Below are 19,764 nucleotides of genomic sequence, written 5' to 3'. Positions count from 1 at the left end.
TCTTCTTTCTCAGGGTATCAGTCCCTTCATACGCAGGCCCGTAGCCGGGGGGGGGGGGGGGGGGGGAGGGGGAGGGGGGTTCGAAAGGAAAAGGTCCACTTTTTCAGAAAAAAAAAACCTTTTTAAATTGCTGGGTACGGGCCTGATACGAACCCACAACCATTTCCATCCCCAACTAACCCCAACCCCAACCGCTTCCAACCTGATATGTATGTATGTATTACCCGCTCTCTCCCGCCTGATAACTTCGCGCATGTCTTAGATTAATATCAACCAATAATTGTGATGTCTTCCGTCTTGGTTATAATTTACGTTACTGGTTTTTAGTATAAGCACTTAAGCACTGCGTACTTAAGTCTCATAACAGATAACAGAATAAATTAAATAAGAAAATATTCAAGCCAAAGACGGTTACTTAGTTAAGGAAGTCAGGTTGTTCAACATCTGATTACAGTTAATCAGTAACCCGCCGGCGTACTACCGGCCACTTCAGCAAACATATTACGTGCTGAGGACGGCGTTATCACTACACGCGTCGGTCACAGGTTGCCCATTTCTATACTAATAATCCAGCTAGTCCTCCCCGACATTGTACTTTAACCGGGTACCACTATTTCACGAGAGATGCAGTCATGGGCATGTGACACGAGAGACGCGTTGAGAAGAAAAATGGCGAACAGTGCCAAACCGGCGTCTCGGACGACGTTTAGAGGCTGTGTGTTTCTCTGTGTGGTATGGCTGACTGTGGGCGCCGCCAAGGGACAGACACCTCAGAAATTGGACTGCAAGAAGGCGGGGCCGTGCACCTGTAACAGCGCCAACGGAGTGATCGACTTGACGCCTCTAGCTAACTCGGACAACACACCGCGGTAAGACTTGGACATGGACTTTTTAACGTGATAACTTGCCTAATCTTACAAACATCTGATTTACTTTTATATGTGTATTCTTAACATGTATTGCCGAGCTGTCAATGTTAATAAGTTTTGGATATAGCATTTTTCCATTTAACGTTCAAAGAAAGACGATTTCGATGGCCGGCTGGGGGGTGGAAAGGATGGGGGGGGGGGGGGGTGGGGTGTTGAATGTTACCTGACATGAAATTGGCCTGCCTATACTGGTTTATCGAAACATCACGAGGCAGCTGTCAACATGCCTAACAATTTATTGCGAAAAAGGACAAAAATCCTTATTAATATCTGTGAGTGATAAGTAAGACCAATGTTATAAGTATTGATTAAATAATTATCTTAAACAAAGAGTGATAGTTGAATTGATCAATCATACTCATGAGATAATACAAATAACTTTGACATTAATATGTTTCCCGCACGGTTAAATAAAAGCACTGTCTCTAATACAATGGAAAGCGCTGGTGGTTAACTAAAATTATATTGCTTCAGTAAGAATTATACAGTCTCTATCAGTCATATCAAAACCTGTCATATCTACTTGACCTTCATGTAACTTGTCTTATTTACCAAGGGTATGTGCCTGTTTTCGACAAACCTAGTTTTATGTTTTATTTAGAATGGCCCCAGACGAGTTTTCTCTCGAACAATCATCTCATAGAAACTGATTTATATCTCCACCATATTTGACATGTACCATTTTCCTGGGGGAGGGTGGGGTGGGGTGGGGTGGGGGGTTACATGTAAGTACCCGACACACTGGACCAAAACATTATTGGCCATTTGATAAAAACATCTTACGGACCTAAAAGTTAACTGCATTTATATAGTATCAATTATAAACAGCGGGACCCAAAGAAATACTTTCCTTTGAATATCTTTCCATGGACCGATCATACGCTTGCATGATTAAAAAACTACCATTTGGCATTAATATAATAAAATAAAATAATAAAACTTAACAAAACGGGACAACACTACTAAAGTCACTGTATGAACGGTTAGGAGTAATTTCATAAATGTTCAGTTGTTTCCTTGTTGCGATTGATTGTGATGTATGAGGGCAAACAAATGCCTGTTATCTCAAAGAGAAAGGATTTGAATTCACACTAGGATTTTTTTAGACTGGAAATTGACCTAACTTGGGTCGCCGGACAACAGGACCTCCCCGTATTCTAATCGAATTTTAATTTTACGCGGGTACAGGAAACAATAAATGCATTTGGAACACCCAAACCCAGTAAAGAGGTGCAAATGAAGCCATAATTAAACAAATGAAGTTATAATTAAGCATGACTGAATCGCTATATAAATTGGAACACGATACAAAATACATAAATAAATAAAAAATTATATTCCGTTACACAACCGTGATAACCGGAACAACCTATCTACTTAGATACAGATATAGACATTGTAAAAGGTTACAAACAAATATAAATTTGAGATAGTCGTAGATTTTTGTTCTATACACAGACTGTATGTGTTTTCAAAAATAGAATAAAACCTCGAATTCAATTAATTTTGTTTTTGATACCCCAGCATGTGCAATACCTCTATATTGGGTTTGGGTGGGAAGCTGTGAGACACATCAAACGTTACCCGTTTTTCTTTCAGTTTCAAGGATGTACCTGGAGGCGGGGATTCATTTTCCTGGAATCCGTGCAATCCGTTTGACGAAGGAAGTGGGTGTGCCAAAGTCTCGGTAATTGATGTGCTCATTGGTATGGGTGAAGACCTGTGAATAACACGTTTTGTATTACCTCACATGTTCTTCTTCTTTTCCAATTTTGTATTCTGTCTCTCTTTCTCCTCATCTCTCTCTCTCTCTCTCTCATCTCTCTCTCTCTCTGTCTGTGTGTGTGTGTGTGTGTGTGTGTGTGTGTGTGTGAGAGAGAGAGAGAGAGAGAGAGAGAGAGAGAGAGAGAGTATGGAGAAAGCATTACAAATCAGGTAAAGAGATACTTCACAGAATAACAATATAATATTCAGCAGACTTTATCATGCTAGGCGTGCCAGAATCACGAGGGTTCTGCTCAGTATGCAATTGGGACGCAGGATTCTGCTGAGTTCATACTCGACCAGACACGTGGCCTAGAGCTCCACTACAAAGCAACGACCGACGTCACCCGGTAGTAGACAATGCAATACAGAACACTCTTCCCACAGGGTCCTCGTTTTGGTTTTACTGAAAACGAGTTCTTTGTGAGGATGGCGATTCTCTTGCATGGCTTTCATTATATATTAAACCTTTATATGCTTCTGCCTGTGGACATCCAGCTATGAAATAAGCCCTCTGCAGAAATATACGCCATGTGCTTCTTTTGTCAAAGGACAAGGGGAAGAATAAATTGAAAACAATTTCTATTATGAAAATAATTTAAAAAACGTTACTTTTGAAGCCTCAGCATATTTCAGCTTGCCATTTTAATTCCAACTGCAAATTGAGCTGAACGCATCGACTCCGTTTCTTGACTGAAATGGCGAAATGTTCAAATATCTTAGTACATTTCTGTCAACATTGGCATATTTTCCAGGCATGTCAGAATCATGCTGGCACGGACGACTACCCAATAGGGTTGCAAGAGTCAGCGGAATTTATAAACGATCCCACACGAGGCCTTGAAATCCATTATACTGCAACAACGGGTTTCACCCAAAGGTAGCCTCTCCTGCTCCAAATGTTTCAGTGAAATTTCGTGAATTATCCAGAAAAAATTATCAGTGTCATACACCAAACGTAAATGTGCAACAGATATATACATGCTTCGTGATGCAGGAAGGCTTGTTTTATTTCAAATTTAACTTTTTGGACAGGTTTGCGTTTGATTATTGAATTTTAACGCACTCACGCTACGAGAATACCCCTATTTATATTTATTTTTAATGCCAGAAAAATTAATGAGAAAATTGATATTTTCAATGTTTAAAACAAGCATTATGATTTCGACTTTAATTTGTAATTATCTTTGTTTAAATCAAAAATTAAATGCTTATTTTTTTCTTATGATCAAAACACGGATTCACAAATTTTTAGCGCAATGGATGATGAAACACACACAGTCGCACCATTCATAACAGAAGGTAAAATTGCTTAAAATGATCCCATCGATATCATGATGAATCCAAATGCAATCAAGTGATTGAAATCACGACACGTGCACCATTTTTGTTCTAAAGATTTCTTGGATTTTGTAGGCCAGAGAATATTAAGTACTCTAGTGCTCGTGTACCTGCTCCCTGCACTTAAGTACCCCGTTCCGTTTAGTACACCATTCTAAGAAACATCCTACAATCAAATTGCAATCATAGTTATACAATGTATGCACGCATGATAACAGTTCTTGATCCGGTTTTACAAAAACACACCGAAAGCTCCAAAATTGGTCTTCAGTTGCACACCTTATGTCCAAACTAATTTAGTTCAAGATGAACCCATAATAGTCCAGTAAGTACGGTAAATTCTCAATCTTTTCAATGGGAAAATTTGTGAATTTTACAGATACTGTATTAAAAGCCATAATAATTTTGAAATTAGAACATTCCTATTGTGTGGTAACAAAAATGAGAATTAAGCAGGCTTTCTTATAGTTTTATTCTGTACAGAAAAAGCAAGCACCACAAATGCTTCACAGAAATATATTTTAATGATTCCAAAATTATGTATCTGAAAAAAAAAAGATCATTTTCCCCATGTAAAAGATCGAGTCATTACATGAAACACAAAGCACGTCTCTGTTGTTATAAAACAGACGCAATACAATGGGGTTACAACTGTTTTACCTTGGGTAAAAACAGATCTTTTTTTTTCTAATAGAAGTTGAGACCAGTTTTGGAATAAAATGTGCCTTTGAAACAGGCCCCTCGAGCTAGAAATGCTTCAAAATCACGCGATTTTCCGTGCACACCTGCTGCAATGCTTCCAATCAGGGGCCCGTAGCTCTGAAGCATCGTGTATTGGAAAAGCGATATCACATAGAGGCTACAGTGTATTATATGGGGCAAGTATGAGCATGGAATGGAATCGGTCGCAATGCGCGATGCTTTCGAGTTACGGGGCCCTGCTCTCGGTAAATGCCAATGGCACTGTTAAAGCAATCCAGGCCAGGGTTTTGAACACCTATTAAGTGCACGAATTGCTACTTGTTAAACGTATCTGCGGGACTTTAAAAACATATATTGACAGGTAAATGGTCTTCATCGATAAAGCAAAAAAAAAAAAAAAACATTAAATTTAAGTTTTGGTGGGAAAATACTGGCTTGGAATGCTTTAATCACTACTGTTAAGTAGTAAAAGATCGTTTTTATTGTATAATGGTCTCAGCACCATCAGCATCAAAACGTTATACAATGGAATCAGCACCATAAGTGTTATGCAACTTCTCAATAACCTAGCACCGTAATTGTAATATATACATGTACCAATACATATTCTCGTCACCAGGTGCACCGTAAGTGTTGTACAATTTCTCAGCAGCATCAGCACCAAAAGTCGTGCACTGAACACAATTAGCAAACTTAAATATTTTATACGTAATGTAAAAGATTTGTTGATAAATCAATAATTATTTAACAAATTACCAAAACATTAATTTCGAACGGAATGCTGTGTTTTCCAGGGAGTCATTCGTTCAGCTTATTTGTGATATGGGCACTGAAGGCTCGCTGACTGCCAAAGGAGAAGATCCTGCTGGTTCGGCACAGTATGTAAGTCTCTCTCCTTCTCTCTCTCTCTCTCTCTCTCTCTCTCTGACCAAACACGCTGGCAAACCGAATTATGATAATCTGCCACAGTATATTTGTTAAAGTAATTAGAAGTAAATGATATCATTTATCTATTATAGTTAAATGACCAACTCGTGTCGTGCCTCGGTGTCTAAATTTAAAACTTATCATCTTTGTTATAATATTGCGTATTTCATTTTAATCACTATCTTGTGTTATTCATTTTATTCTCCCCCTAATTATCATCCAGTACATGACGTTAACGAGCAAGTACGCATGCCCAGGAGTGTCCGGCGGTGGTATTAGTGCAGGCAGTGTACTGCTCATCGTGTAAGTAAGGAGACATTCAGAACATGTTGATCCGCGAATTAAAAAGATCCGCAGATCACATATGGCTGACCCAGTTGAAGGCTTGCTGCATAATCCCCTGATAGACTCCTACCGGGCATTACGTGGTTAGCTTTCAAGTGGGTCGGCCATATTTAATCCGCGGATCTGTTAGTCCGCGGATCAACTTCTGTTGTGAATGCATCCTAAGACTGACAACGCGGCGGGCTCTGATGGACGGCCGCATTTGGTCTAAATGACGTCACAGATATTTATTGTAAGCAAGCATGCACCCGCAAAGAATAATGCCATGCAGTTAACTTTTGCGTCGTGGTCAGGCGTTGTGGTTACTATACCGCTTTGATTCCAATGCACTCTGATGGAGACGTCGGTTTAACTGAAGCGGCGCTAACGGGGATAGAAAGAGTTTTAGTAATGCTAAATAATTGTTGTAAATTTAATAATGGACAATTTAAGACAGATTCTGAAATTAGAACAGAGCTACATGTACATTCACACGCACCAGCCGACCGAGCGCTTTACTATGAATTTACAGAAATTGTCGATTGCAAAGATGTAGATCCATATATGTAATGTTGCTCCCAATTTTTGACCACCTTCTGTCTAGTAAGATGTTGTCTTTCTCTTTCAGTTTCTTCAGTTTAGTAGTCGTATACATTTTAGCTGGCATGGCCGTTATGAAGTTCGGCAAAGGTGCAGCAGGGAGAGAACTCATTCCCAATTATAGCTTTTGGAAAGGTCTCCCGTTTTTGATACGGGTAAGAGAGCGAGGGGGCGTGCGAGGCTGACTCAAGGGTACTGTTAGGGTTAGCCTAAAATCCTTATATTTACTGCCTTACACATTATTTTGGATATGAGATAAATCATCAGTTTTCCCTGACTAAATTCCTGAGCATTTACACAAATGTCATCTTAGGGGTGACGTCATAATTGCGATTTGGGGGTAAAAAATCGGTTGCTCAAATTTCTGTTTTACCTGCGCACTCACGAACACCGGTTGAACACCAATTTTATGACACTATTGAGTACTTCAAAAAGCTGCCAGCTACTTTTTTTAAAGCCTTAGTTCAGATATTATTGTGTCATCATTTGGGCCAATTTTCGTGATAAGATATTGTTCAGGGATGGAGTTAAAACCCACACTAATAACGTTGGTTTTATTCACCTCCAAATATGAAAGTGTTAAACTGACGAAAAACGTTTTGAAATGCCTAGCAACAAGCCGTAGCAACAAGAAATATAAAAGTCGATGTTTTATATTTTCGAAGGTTTTTTTTATTGATTTTAATCAGCACAAAATTAGATGCATAATTCAATAATTTGATGCGCGGGAAAAAAACCGATTTTCGGTATCTGGATGATTATAAACCCTTACAGTACCCTTCACGTTAGTAATGAAAAAGCTATAGTGAAATGAAAATGAGCCAGCCAAATTGAATTATCCCATTTTAACCAATTTCCACTCCTTGGATAGAATTATTATTTAAAATCTTTACTTTTCCAGTTTCTTTCTACTATTAAAACGTACAAGTAGATTATAACCACACTGTGTAATGGCACATAATCTCCATACCTTTCTCTTTTTTACACAGGATGGCATTATGTTTGTAGTAGGAGGATGCAAGCCAAAGAAAGGGTACGACTCCATATAGAATCTGAACATTTTGGACAAAATTGATGAAAAATTATAGCAATAAGTGAAAAAGGAGCCAGAATTGTCTACATCAGTCTGTAAGTGCAAGCAAATATAAGGAAATGATCACTGAAGATCACAAGAAACAGCAACAATGTATGGAACTGTCTCAGTTGTTGCCATGGAAGCATACGTTGCCATGGGAATCTTGAACGGAGAAGACAATGTAGTAGACGGTTTTGTTATTATATCTGATATCAGGGACTATCGTGAACGTTTTGACATTAGGATACAATACAATCAATACACTTTATTGTGAAATTTTACAGATTTCTGCAGGCCTTTTTGTACATAGGGTTCAAAGGGAGTTTCCACTTTTTGGCAATTCCTAGTAAATCCCACATTGCTTTCTTTTGAATGCCCATCAGTATCAGTACAAATCACTTTAGTACAGGAGGATAAAACTCAACTGTGGTGTATTTTCTCTTAATATTTCAAAAGGGGCTCCAGAAAATGTCTATTGTAATAAAATGTCTCAGTACCCAAGTGAAAAAATCTAATAACTTAGACTAGGAAAACAGTATGAGCTCAGTGACGCCTTAAAATGGTTTTCTTTGTGACAAATCTACATTCTAGTGACAGAATAAACATGTTTTTATAACAATCATTTATTTTATCATGTGCTTGCATCTGATCATCTGGAAATTGTACACAGACATAAGACAATGTAACAATATAATACTTCATATTTTGAAGAGAAATAAGAAGAGATGTTGGATTATCACTGCTTTTATCTCCGGCATACTTATATTAATAAGTTAATGATTTTAGTTGGGGCAATGTGCAAAAAGCATTTTTCCTTCTTTACAATCAAACTGCAGATATACAGAAAGAAAGAAAATATTAATTCTCTTTTATATTTATACAGCTTCAATTAAATGCTGAAAGAGGAAAAATTCTTCTACATCTTACTAACACATGAGTTTTTCTTCACACTCACATATTCCACTCTTCTTTTTCAGTATGTTTTCACAATCCCACCACAAAAGCTTAAAGTGCATTAAAGGGAATGCACAAGGGATTATGACGGATAAGTACTTTGGACCTATCTTTCCTTGGGTCATCCAAAATTTCCGAACTCCAAACTCAAAATTGCCTTTCAACCATATTTGAGAGCCACCATTTTCCTTCACTCTGCTAAAAGAAAGAGTAATTGTTACAGGCTGCAGTAAATTCAACACTATAAAATGAAAATGATGTCATCAGGCATTTGTGTATGTCATCTAAAACAAACAATAAAGCTTCAAGACAATGACGTTTTCATATAAAATGCTTTAAGGTACCATGCACAAAAGCAGTATTGTCAGACTTCTATGTCAACTCTTGATACACATGACACATTTGATGTCATAGTATTTAACACTTTAAGAGTTTCTAGAAAGTCATTTGCATTTTTAAAAATTCTCACTATTGCACATGATCCAAACCATGCCTCCGTAACACAGCACGTGTACGAGCACATACTGTAGATTCTGGCAGGAACACTTTTAAGAGTGACTTCTCCTGTTGCTTACACCTTTAATATCATCATGACAATTTTAGTGTATATAGCACTCTATCCCTCAACACCCTGCTGTCATTAGGAATTAACAAATGAATTTTCAAACAAGTTAAAATTGAGATATTACACACACACACACATATATATATATATATATATATATATAAATGCCGGGTATAACTGAAGGTTTGTGAATGATACACCCATCACTAGCAATACTCGTTTTATCCTGTGCTATTTCCCAGTAATCATTTCATATGTATTTTGTATTTATGTAGATGTTATAAAACTTAAAGTAGAGAGTAGAGAGCCTGTAAAATGTAACCTGTACACATTTTAGTGCTCAAAGATTATTATTAAATCTGTCAAACAGATATCCCTAACACAATCATAATGAAAGTCAGGTTACTTCACAATGCAATCTGTTTGATAGCTGTATATAAATATGTATAGATTTGATTATCACAGTATTCCTCTTGGTTTAACAATATCCTACTAAGCTAAAGAACCTAAATATAAAATGAATTTTAAATTAAGAATCAGATTCAGTATTCTCAATACTGGAAAAATATCAACTTTCAACATGCAGATAAGTATTTATTTTCCTCTAAAACACAAGAAGCACCTATAAATATTTTCTATGGCAAATGTATGTAATGCAGCACCTGCATTATCAATATATTCTTGATTTTTCCTTTCAATAGAAGAGGTAAGTGGACAAATTGCACACTAAATGCTACTAGAACGTTGCAAATCTCTGCATAGTCAGCTAAACTGTGACTATTTGTATTATGCCTTCTTGTCTCGATTTTGATCCACGGCTACTTGCAGTTGACTGAAAACTGCACATTTTTTTGTATTTTTGCTGAACACATATCTCATCACTGTGCTTTGCTTGTCTCATTTCTCCAGTGCTTTTTTCATTTCTACATTCCTATCCACATTCAGTCAGGGTTCTCTCTGTAAGGTAAAATGTTCCAAGATCCTTGTCTAAAAAAAAAACAGCAGCTTTGAGATTTCTGCAGCCATTACAGTAACTAAAGTCTTCCTCTGCATATGAGTTTAAAAAAGACCAGAGGACCCAGGTCCAGCAAATTATCTGGACATCATAGGAATTATAACTGGCACTTTTGTCAAAACACATTTTCTTACTGAGCACTTTGTATTCGATTCTAAGGGTACCATTATAACTGGCTAGTCCATACTTCATGGTACCATTATACCAGACAAGGCAAAACTTCACTGTACCATTACAGCAGGCTAGTCCATGCGTCATGCAGGCCCGTAGCCGGGGGAGGGGGGGGGTTCGAAAGAACCGCCCCTTTTGCTGGAAAAGGTCAAATCTTGGTAAAATTTGATCTAGGTACATAAAGTTTTTATGGGAAAAGGTTTTTTCAGCAAAAGAACCCCCCTTTTGAAATTGCTGGCTACGGGCCTGTCATGTTTCATTAACAGAACGCTGTTCCATGCTTCGTAGTATCGTTATACTTCCCTGCACATGGTTTCACTATGGTTGCTTCCAACCCAAACACCTTCTACAAAAGTATCAAGTCTACCAGTATACAGCTCCACTAATGTACATCTTTGGTCAAAATCAGGACTTGATGTAAACTGTATCTGACTCCACTTCTGCAACTGAAAGCTTGGAAGCAGCACTTATTCAATGCCAAATGTGCTTGTCTCCTCTACCGCAATGGTGAGCTTCTCCAGCAGCATTTCAAACGAGGTGTAGGAAGGAAGGTCCAGCCTGTTGAAGCAGGTGTGAGCCCTGGATAGTAAAAGACAACATATTAAAGGCATTCTAATGACTTATATTCATCTTTCCATAAAATAAAACCCAGTGATTCCTGTGGCATCTCAAATTCTAAATTTATGAATACGGTTGCTCCTGACAACTAAACTTCAGATTCAATAAATTTATACTAATCACAATAAATTTGATATATAATCACATGCCTTGGGATCCATTTCCTTATTCAGGATGATAAATAAATAAATAAAATAAATAAATTAATTAATTAAACAACCCTTACAACTGTAAAATAATTTAAAAACATTCAGTCACCTTACCTAGGTAGATTATTTGACTTTCCCCATTTCTCTATACAGAACTTCCTGGGTCCATTGCTCCCTCTTAGTGCTGAGAACCCTTCATAAGGAATACTGGATGTCCCCGTCACAAACTGCAGAATGAAAGAAAATATTGTCATCATGGTGCTTGCCTTATCAGAAATGATACCAGACCTTTGAAAAAATCCAGAAATTCCAAGCACTGAAGGCAAGCTATGACAGCTCTGTATGGGGCCTTGAAGGTCACAAAATACAACTGTGTTACACTAATTTTTTTTTTTTTGAATAAATATGGCAGACTTATGGGTAAAATAGCATTTGATAAAGTTGGTTTTATCTAAAAATTTTCTAAAAGATAATGCAATATAACACTGAAGTTGAACTTAAATACTAAAATAATTCTTATTTAAAATCAACCAATATCAAGGAATTTTCTTATCAAGGATATTCTTATCACCATTCAGCAGTGAAAGAATACAACAGTACTATACTCACGTCAAAATTCCACATGAAAGAAAAAATATTAAATATGAAGTTGTGCTAACACTTATTGGGAAAACATGCACCTCACCTGTAATAGTCTGAGTCTCCTTTCATTGTCAAACCTCTCTACTGCCATCCAGAACCAGCGGATTACTTGATGATTGTCATGGTAACCTGAAATAATAAGTGACATTTAGGTTATTCACAACCATTATTTTAACTTCACATCTTCAATGATGCAACATACAGTCACACCAAACACAGTAGCATGTAATGAACAGTCACACCAAACACAGTAGCATGTAATGAACAGTCACACCAAACACACTATCACAGCTAACACACTGTAACCCCAGTCACACCAATAAACAGTCCTACATAACATATTCTCACAGCCAACAACACAGCTTCACACATAAAATACTGTCCTACAAAACACATAACACACACTGGCTGTGTATTAAGGCAAGCAGACTGTACCTCCTCTATATTCAGAATTCTTCCTCCAGTCTATCACATCTATCTCCACTGTGCCTGCCATCACCAGTTCCAGCTCCCTGGCATCAAACACTGAGATGAACCTGGAGTCCAACACCTGAAATATACCATACAGTGATAACATAGACACCTAGTAAAGGGAAGATTAACTGTTATCTACCCTTTGAAGAATAAAAATGCTTTTGAAAATCTTGACTGACTCAGAAGTGGTCATAACTTAAAGTCACTCTGTATTCAGTTCTACCTCATAGAAACCTCTGTAGTGAAGATATGAGGAGATAGACTGTATGTACCTTTTGAAGTTCTTGACTGATTCAAAGTACTGGTAACTTACGCCCACTCTGTATTCAGTCCCTCACCTCATAGAAACCTCGGAGGAGGTACTCAGTCTGCTCCTTCACACATCTCTCCACTCTCCACTGCACCATGCGGTCTATGTAGTCCTTCTTGTTCTTCTCCGTCACTGGAATGTTCTTGCCATTGGGCTTCAACTCACGTTCTGTCAACTGGAAATGAAAAATTGGTAGTTTAAAAGTCATATGCAAGGAGTTATAAGGGAATTACTACACAACAAGGCTTGCAAAAATGCAGACATAAAAGAACAAAAAAGCACAACGATATTTAAAAAAAATTTTTTTTAAGTACTATAATCATGCTTACTTTCAAAAAGAACCTGCCTTATTTATACACAAAGTCACTCAGCAAATTTGAAGTAAAACATTAGCAGATTATGACATAAATGGGTCGAACATTAAAAAAAATGTGTAATAACACAAAATATGTAAATGTTTGAAAAAAAAAAGAAAAACTTTTACAAACCTGTCCAAACATCTCCTCGTCTACAGAGAAGGTCAGGTCAAGGCCGAGGTCTGTGATGTCGTTATCTTTGGTCCACAGCAGACTTTGGTGAAACTCTGGATCCAATGTCTCCAGGTCACTCAGGGATGGCGGACTGGAAGGTGGAATAATAAGTTTACATTTAAACTAGTGGGTAAAACAATATACTTTATCATTTTCTTGTCTCTTTAGAAATAAATAATCTTTAAGTTTTGAGTGAAAATGTTCCTTAACTTGGTGGTTGGATCAGGTTGGCTGTAAACTAGATGATGGTCTGAAAGTGCAATTTAAGATCACAGATTGTCTTACATGATCTTAAACCATGAGTAAGACTATTTCTGGTCTAACAGCCAATTAAGTTGTCTCCCCTTACACTTTCTCCTATTGTGAGCAGAGGTGTCCTCTATTGTGAGGGGAGGAAACTGCTTGACCACTTAAGTAGATGTTAGATCATTTTTGAACTTAAAAGCAGATTCAGTCCATTTTAATACTACTGCTGTAATGATTAAGATCGTGTAAGATCACTAGTTATCTTAAATTGCACTTTAACATCAAATCCAGCCCACTAGTGTAATGGTTTAAAAACATTTCACCTTGTGTTTTACAATTACTAGCACATAACATCTTTAAGACCCCATTTCCAGAGATTAGATCGATCTACTTTAGATCGACCTAACTCCCTGGGGGTTCATGCTAAATAGCTGTCAGCCGAGCGGACACGAAAGTTAATTACCCCCTTACAGCTTGTAGTAGGCGGGACAGACATTTAAGCCAGATTATCTGACAGTAATCTAGTGAGACTCCCCGCGGGGATAGATTGATCTAAAAGCTCTGGGAATACAGCCTTAGTCCTTGAAGAAATATCTAATTACCTCATAAATTTAAAGAAATAACCTACAACACATTTTGCTTCCTATTGCACCTGGTGAAGATACATTTGCTCCAAAATTCAATGTAGGAAGACACTACATAGTTCTGTGTGGGGGTAATATTGCACTTACAGTTTTAACAATGCCTTGTAAAATGGCCGTGTGAAGAAAGCATCCATCAGGTACTGGTGGACCACAGCCAGAGCTAGGCAGCGACCAGCAAATCTGAACCTGGGAAACAATGAGCCCCTTTACTATCAACATTTTCTTAACCCTGAGTGAGAAATTCATATTATTGTTATACAAATGACCGAGGACTCGTAATAATTTCACTATTTAATCCTCTATAAATACTGTTAGGAAATATTATTAGGTAAATAAGCAATTAAGACGTCTGACTTCAGTGATCTTTTTTCTTACTGTACAATTTATATTAGACATAAAAAATTCAATATTAATCAAATCTGATAATTTTTATTGTTTTTCTATTTTGTAACTACAATGCTTAGAATGCTCGCAATTAACATTAGTAAAAGATATATTTTCTAAAACACAGCCCAGCTCAGCAGCATGTAAATTGGCATGTGCAATGCTATGTTGAACATAACTCCTTGAATGCCATATAGATGGCACCACTTACCAGTTCTTATAGTTCTCTACAAATGTTGACATGGGGCTCACTTGCACTGTATAGGTATCATTGGCAGAGTATTCAAACAGTCCGTAGTATGGGTTAAACAACTCTCTGGACAGAAGGAAGAAAAACTCTCTAGAAGGTCCTCCATAGTCCAGCCTGGTGAGAGAAAATAAATAAATAAATAAATAAATAAATAAATAAATAAATCAGGGAAATGACTAAATATGTTACAGATAACAATAAAATATTAATAGAATTGGTATACTGTCTACTACGAACAACAGCATTTTATAACCAACCCCTAACAGACTATAGTAATTAAAAGCAGTTTTCTGGATGTCAACACTTAAGTTCTCAACAGGCACAGATACATTACTCCTTACATCATTTACAAAACAACAACTGAGACTGACACAAAATACCCCTAATATCGTCTTTTTCCAAAAGTGCTTTCCAAATAATTTCATAGACACGTCGTTACGCACATCTTAAACATCATGATGGAGATAATATGCCTTTCACATACATGTCATCTTGCAAAAATAAATAAATAAATAAATAAATAAATAAATAAATAAATAAATAAACTATTCTAAGTGTCCCTCCTTACCCCTCTTCCCCGTGGAATGCTATATACAACTTGTTAGTCCTTAAATCTTTCTTAGGGATGGACATGATCTTATTAAAGGAGTCCTCCAGCACATGGTCTCGGCGTACTGTCATCCTGGGGAGTGACAGAGGGAAAATACAATAACTAAATGTTTAAAAGTAGAAGAAGAAATTATATCTCCAGTCAATGCAATTTAAAAATAAAAAAAGCTGTTATTACTAATGTTTTCTGAGAAATACACAGGTAATTTGCTATATGATTATAGCAAGAATACTTAGTCAGTGATGTGTACATTTTGTATAATATACTGGTACACAAAACATTTTTGATTTCAAATTATTATTCAATTGTTTTCTTTCCACATTTGAGGGTTCTAAAGTATATGACAGAAAAAATTATGAGGCAAGACTAAATTATGCAGATGTTACACAAAATGGCACTCAAAACTCACTTTTTTCCAGAATGACCCCCTTTATGATAGAATAATTGTTTTCAACATTCATCATTTTATTTGATGTTAAAAGTTCACATAATTTAGAATAAAATATGGTGCTCATGCCTCCATAACTCTACTTACTTAATCTTGCCCGGTCCCATGCCTACTCCTTTGGACTCCAATTTGCGATAGAATGCCCTCAGTTTTGCATGAAAATCTCTTTTGTATGGTGCTGGGACCCTAACATTGGACCTTTGTGCAGCTGAGATCATGGAAAAACATACAAAAATCAAATAATTATATCTCCACAGCAATACAGAAGGTGCCAAAAACTTTCAAACCTACTGGCCCTTTGTTTTGGGACACCAGGCAGGGTTAAAATCAGAATATACAGGCTTTAAAGGAACCTAAATATATTTAGAAAAGTTCACTAGCCCTCCCCCACCCCCTCTTTAAAGCCATTTGGTATTGGAAAGTGCAACTAATTATTTAAATTAATGGAAAGGAATTACACAATTCACACTACATGCTACGTTAATGGCTAACCTGGAACTTTAGGGAACAGACCATTTCTCTTTCTAGCAAGATGCTCTATAATTCTTAAGCTAACATAATAAGTTAACCACTGATTTAAGTGCCCCTTAAGAGCCCCTTATTAACTACAAACTCCTTTATTACCTGGTGACGCTTGTGGAGAGCCCCCTGGGGAGCCCCGGGGTGATCGTCCCGCGGACGACGTGAAGGCAACACTGGGTGGGACAAAGGACTCTATCTCCTGCTCAAACAGGCTGAAAATCAGAAATATTGATTTTAGTATCAATAATAGCAAATAGGGAAGTTTGTAATACCTGTGTGATACACATATCTAAAAGTGAGACTTAAAATGGGATCATTTAACTTGTTAACAAAGTAGTGCAAGTCTCAACTGTGTAGTACTTATTAATGATAATAATAAGAACAATTACAATGATGAAAGTTAAAACATATATAAGATAACAATACCTATCAAATGTGTAAAATCCATCCCTAATGTTCATTTAACTGTTCATTTCAATGGTGATTACACTTATGCACCTAAGGCATTCCTAAACTGCATAAGAAAACCCATGTTTCACCTTTGATGCACCTATCTCACAGAAAACACCAATTTTCCCTGAAATACACCTAGGGAAGACCTGTCTCACCCAAGATGTACTCATCTATCCCAGCTGCAGCTCATCTCACCTGAGATGCATTTCTCTCACCTAAACACCTGTCTCTCACCTGGTGAACACCTATCTCACCTGAGTAGCAGAATGAGTTCCATGTCATTGGACAGTCTATCCAGAGTCTCAATGCCGTCTGCTCGGATCTGGGCCACCTTGTTCTTGAGCCGCGTGTTCTGGTCAAAACTGGAGTATCTCTCCTGTAGGATCTCACTGATGTTCTGCTGCCTGAGGAAAGCCACCACCTTCTCATTGTAAGCTGGAGGAAAGACAACACAACATCTGTCATTGGGAAATGGCAAATCTTCTATGAAGTATCTTTCTGTAAATGTTATTCCTGGGCAAGGAGATTTAAAGAGTGTTTGAAGGAGTTTAGTACTGTCAGCAATTTCAAGTTTGAATTTAAACATTTATCAGGCATTCGGTATGTATTTATATCTTGAAACCTACAGATACACTGGCCATACCAGAGAATTTGATACAGGGTTTCATGACAAACTGATAGTTATACCACCATTTCAAGTACAGACTTAAACTCCTTGCTTAAATGAACTGGAATTGCTTCAGATATATCACAAAATTTACCACTCTTTATATATAAATGTATAAAGATTCATTCAGACACTGTCTGTTGTATAAACATGCCACTACCTGTGGGAACTTCTTGGGTTCTTGGATTGGGAGACTCAGTACTGGCTGGCCTTGGGGGGACAGGTGGCTGAAATACAGACAAAGGGCGCCATCTATTGTCTTCTCTCATTATTACTTTACTGTGCTGAATGCAATAGGAATCTTTTTAACGTGCTGATAAAATTGCAAAAGACCAAACAATTCAGAATTTTTATGCCGTTTCCCTAAATTTGCCACATTTTTGATATCATTTCCTAGAATAATTTCCTACCAAAATATCATAAATAATGATTCAAAACAATTGGGAGGCACATAGACTTGCCTATGTGAATGGTACAAAAATAACATATCTTGAAAACAAAAATAGAAATTAAATTGTGTATTTGTCCATAATCCATTTAGATGAGCATAATTAAAATACAATTCTGGTAAAAATCAATGGAGAGAGAGAGAGAGAGAGAGAGAGAGAGAGAGAGAGAGAGAGAGAGAGAGAGAAGAGAGAGAGATGGTGTTGAACTCACAGCACTGGTGACCTCCCTATTCCTCCCAAGTGCTCCTCTCAGATGATCTGCGGGCATCAAATCTGCCTCCAGGGGGAGCCTCGGGTCGATGAATGTCGTTGTCTTGGATGTGTGATCGATGAAGAATGCCTGGAAAAATAATAAGACTTGTCTGGTACCTCTCATGATACAACGCTAAATGTTTCAGGAGACTTACCCCCATCTTCTGTATGATCTTTCACTTTTGGACTCATTCCATTCATTCTGTATGATGAATTAAACAGAGAATTCAAATATTAAAGAATAATCACTAAAATCAACTTAAACCCAATATGGGAACATTTTGCTTATATTGAATCAGCTTTTGACACTAATCTGTCAGTGACAAACCTCTATACCCCCTCCACCCCCTAAAATGCATATACCCTCCCCCTCCCAGACAGATGACTTACCTTTCCTGTCTTATCAAACTTCTGCTCCCATCCTCTTGGCAGCTCTAGACTAGGACAAGCAAACATATTCAGCATTGCCACTAAGTCCCTGTTGTGTTGATACCTATGTAGGGATAAAATAAGTATTGATTTCACCTTCACCAAGGATAGACAAAAGGCATGACTTCTATTTAGATTAAGAACCAGAAACTGTTTTACCAGAGAACTTTGGACAAGAAGTTGGTCTTAAACTTTAGACAAATACTTTGACTCTATTTCAGCCTCAGATTAATCCACAGTCCACCTTTGTCTGAAACATTTATTGTCTTTAGAGATTTCTTGTTGTAGGACAAAAAGTCAAATGAACTACTAAAGTGACTTACTTCTCAAAGTTATGTGGATCTCTCCTAATCCTGGTGACCATATGTTTCAGTGTACCGTTCCTATTGTATTCTGCTATAGCTGCCTAAAATAAAGCATAACACATGGCATAAGTGCTCAACAAATTGTGATTCTAATATGGTTACAGAAGATGTAAAATATGGTACCCCCTTTTTTTAATGTGCATCAATCTGCAGTTGACACATGCTGAGACATTCTTCTTCTTTTTCTCACCACCCTCACCTCATTAGCTTGGAGGATTGTAAAGAAATCTGTTCTTGTTAAGAACTTCACAGCTGGCATGTACATCAGCGCGCGTCCCAATGTGCGAACATGTGGTCGCACAGGCTGCTGTTGCCCAGTCTGGTTGGACTGCAAGGAGGCTGTACTACTGGAGGCTAAGAACAGGAAGAGAACCAGTGATGTTAGGTAAAACAATGCTAATCAAGAAAGAAAAACCAAGACCTCCTACATCATTAACTGAAACTCACTCTAAATTGACAAAACCAAACGTAAATTCTGATATTTAAAAAAAATATTCCAACATAAATCCAGATTTATTATTTTTTTACTGAACTGCCCAATTTTTCTCTAACTTTCAACTATAAGATAGTAGATGTACCAAATGAAAAACTGCCAAATTTTTCTCTTTCATGCATAAAACAGTAGATGTTCTATAAAATAGCAGCTATACCAAACGGAAGAGGGAAAGATACCATCACTATGGGAGTCCTTCTCACCTGTTGATCCTGCTGCTGTCGTTGAGGTTGTTGCCACTCCTACTGTAGGAGTCGTTGATGTTGCTGGTGGAACTGTTCTTGTAATTCCCGATACTGGTACAACTGTAGGAGAGGCTGAGGCAGCCATGGCCTCGTCATTGTCTACCTGGGACATGGTACGACGTACGCTCTGGTACCTAGAGTGCAGAAATACAGCTGTTCATTCTCTCTCTCTCTTTTAGTCTCAATTATTGTTAAATGATCCAAATCAAGTCTGAGT

General features: G+C 37.4%; 2 protein-coding genes across 7 annotated transcripts in view; one reads left to right on the top strand and one right to left on the bottom strand.

Moving 5' to 3' along the window:
- The first annotated feature begins 241 nt into the window (after nt 1-241).
- Nucleotides 242-8,284, top strand: LOC106159015 (cation-dependent mannose-6-phosphate receptor). Of its 2 annotated transcripts, none has more exons than XM_013535175.2 (7): nt 242-869; nt 2,529-2,616; nt 2,922-3,043; nt 5,531-5,618; nt 5,887-5,966; nt 6,616-6,742; nt 7,577-8,284. In XM_013535175.2, the coding sequence occupies exons 1-7, from the start codon at nt 625-627 to the stop codon at nt 7,634-7,636; spliced, it is 810 nt and encodes a 269-aa protein (XP_013390629.2). In that variant the 5' UTR covers nt 242-624; the 3' UTR covers nt 7,637-8,284. The 2 variants fall into 2 exon arrangements, with proteins under 2 accessions (XP_013390629.2, XP_013390628.2); XM_013535174.2 differs by lacking the exon at nt 2,922-3,043 and adding an exon at nt 3,449-3,573 and having other exon boundaries at nt 253-869.
- Nucleotides 8,268-19,764, bottom strand: part of LOC106155973 (E3 ubiquitin-protein ligase HECW2) — a 45,861-nt gene continuing 34,364 nt past the window's right edge. For all 5 annotated transcript variants that reach the window (XM_087012359.1, XM_087012358.1, XM_087012360.1 and 2 more), the window contains 18 exons: nt 19,506-19,681; nt 19,009-19,163; nt 18,768-18,850; nt 18,406-18,508; nt 17,975-18,103; nt 17,475-17,541; nt 16,902-17,082; nt 16,297-16,406; nt 15,760-15,880; nt 15,183-15,296; nt 14,576-14,728; nt 14,068-14,166; nt 13,049-13,181; nt 12,589-12,735; nt 12,212-12,326; nt 11,820-11,905; nt 11,249-11,361; nt 8,268-10,946 (listed from right to left, as the gene is read on the bottom strand). In XM_087012359.1, coding sequence (XP_086868485.1) covers nt 10,835-10,946; nt 11,249-11,361; nt 11,820-11,905; nt 12,212-12,326; nt 12,589-12,735; nt 13,049-13,181; nt 14,068-14,166; nt 14,576-14,728; nt 15,183-15,296; nt 15,760-15,880; nt 16,297-16,406; nt 16,902-17,082; nt 17,475-17,541; nt 17,975-18,103; nt 18,406-18,508; nt 18,768-18,850; nt 19,009-19,163; nt 19,506-19,681 — 2,197 coding nt within the window. In that variant the 3' untranslated portion in view covers nt 8,268-10,834. The remainder of the gene's footprint in view (nt 10,947-11,248; nt 11,362-11,819; nt 11,906-12,211; nt 12,327-12,588; nt 12,736-13,048; nt 13,182-14,067; nt 14,167-14,575; nt 14,729-15,182; nt 15,297-15,759; nt 15,881-16,296; nt 16,407-16,901; nt 17,083-17,474; nt 17,542-17,974; nt 18,104-18,405; nt 18,509-18,767; nt 18,851-19,008; nt 19,164-19,505; nt 19,682-19,764) is intronic.

Source organism: Lingula anatina, chromosome 5 (assembly GCF_051362555.1).
Source record: "Lingula anatina isolate TDL-2025a chromosome 5, LinAna3.0, whole genome shotgun sequence".
Classification (NCBI taxonomy): Eukaryota; Metazoa; Brachiopoda; class Lingulata; order Lingulida; family Lingulidae; genus Lingula; species Lingula anatina.
The sequence above is the reverse complement of the archived record's forward strand: the minus strand, read 5'-3'. Positions and strand labels throughout refer to the sequence as shown.

What these genes read in the sequence shown, in the direction of transcription:
- LOC106159015 (XM_013535174.2), top strand. Translation starts at nt 625, where the DNA reads ATGCAGTCATGGGCATGTGACACGAGAGACGCGTTGAGAAGAAAAATG. An exon ending in CTGCTGGTTCGGCACAGTAT is followed by an intron (nt 5,619 to 5,886) that starts GTAAGTCTCTCT and finishes ATTATCATCCAG; the next exon opens with TACATGACGTTAACGAGCAA. An exon ending in GTCTCCCGTTTTTGATACGG is followed by an intron (nt 6,743 to 7,576) that starts GTAAGAGAGCGA and finishes TTTTTTACACAG; the next exon opens with GATGGCATTATGTTTGTAGT.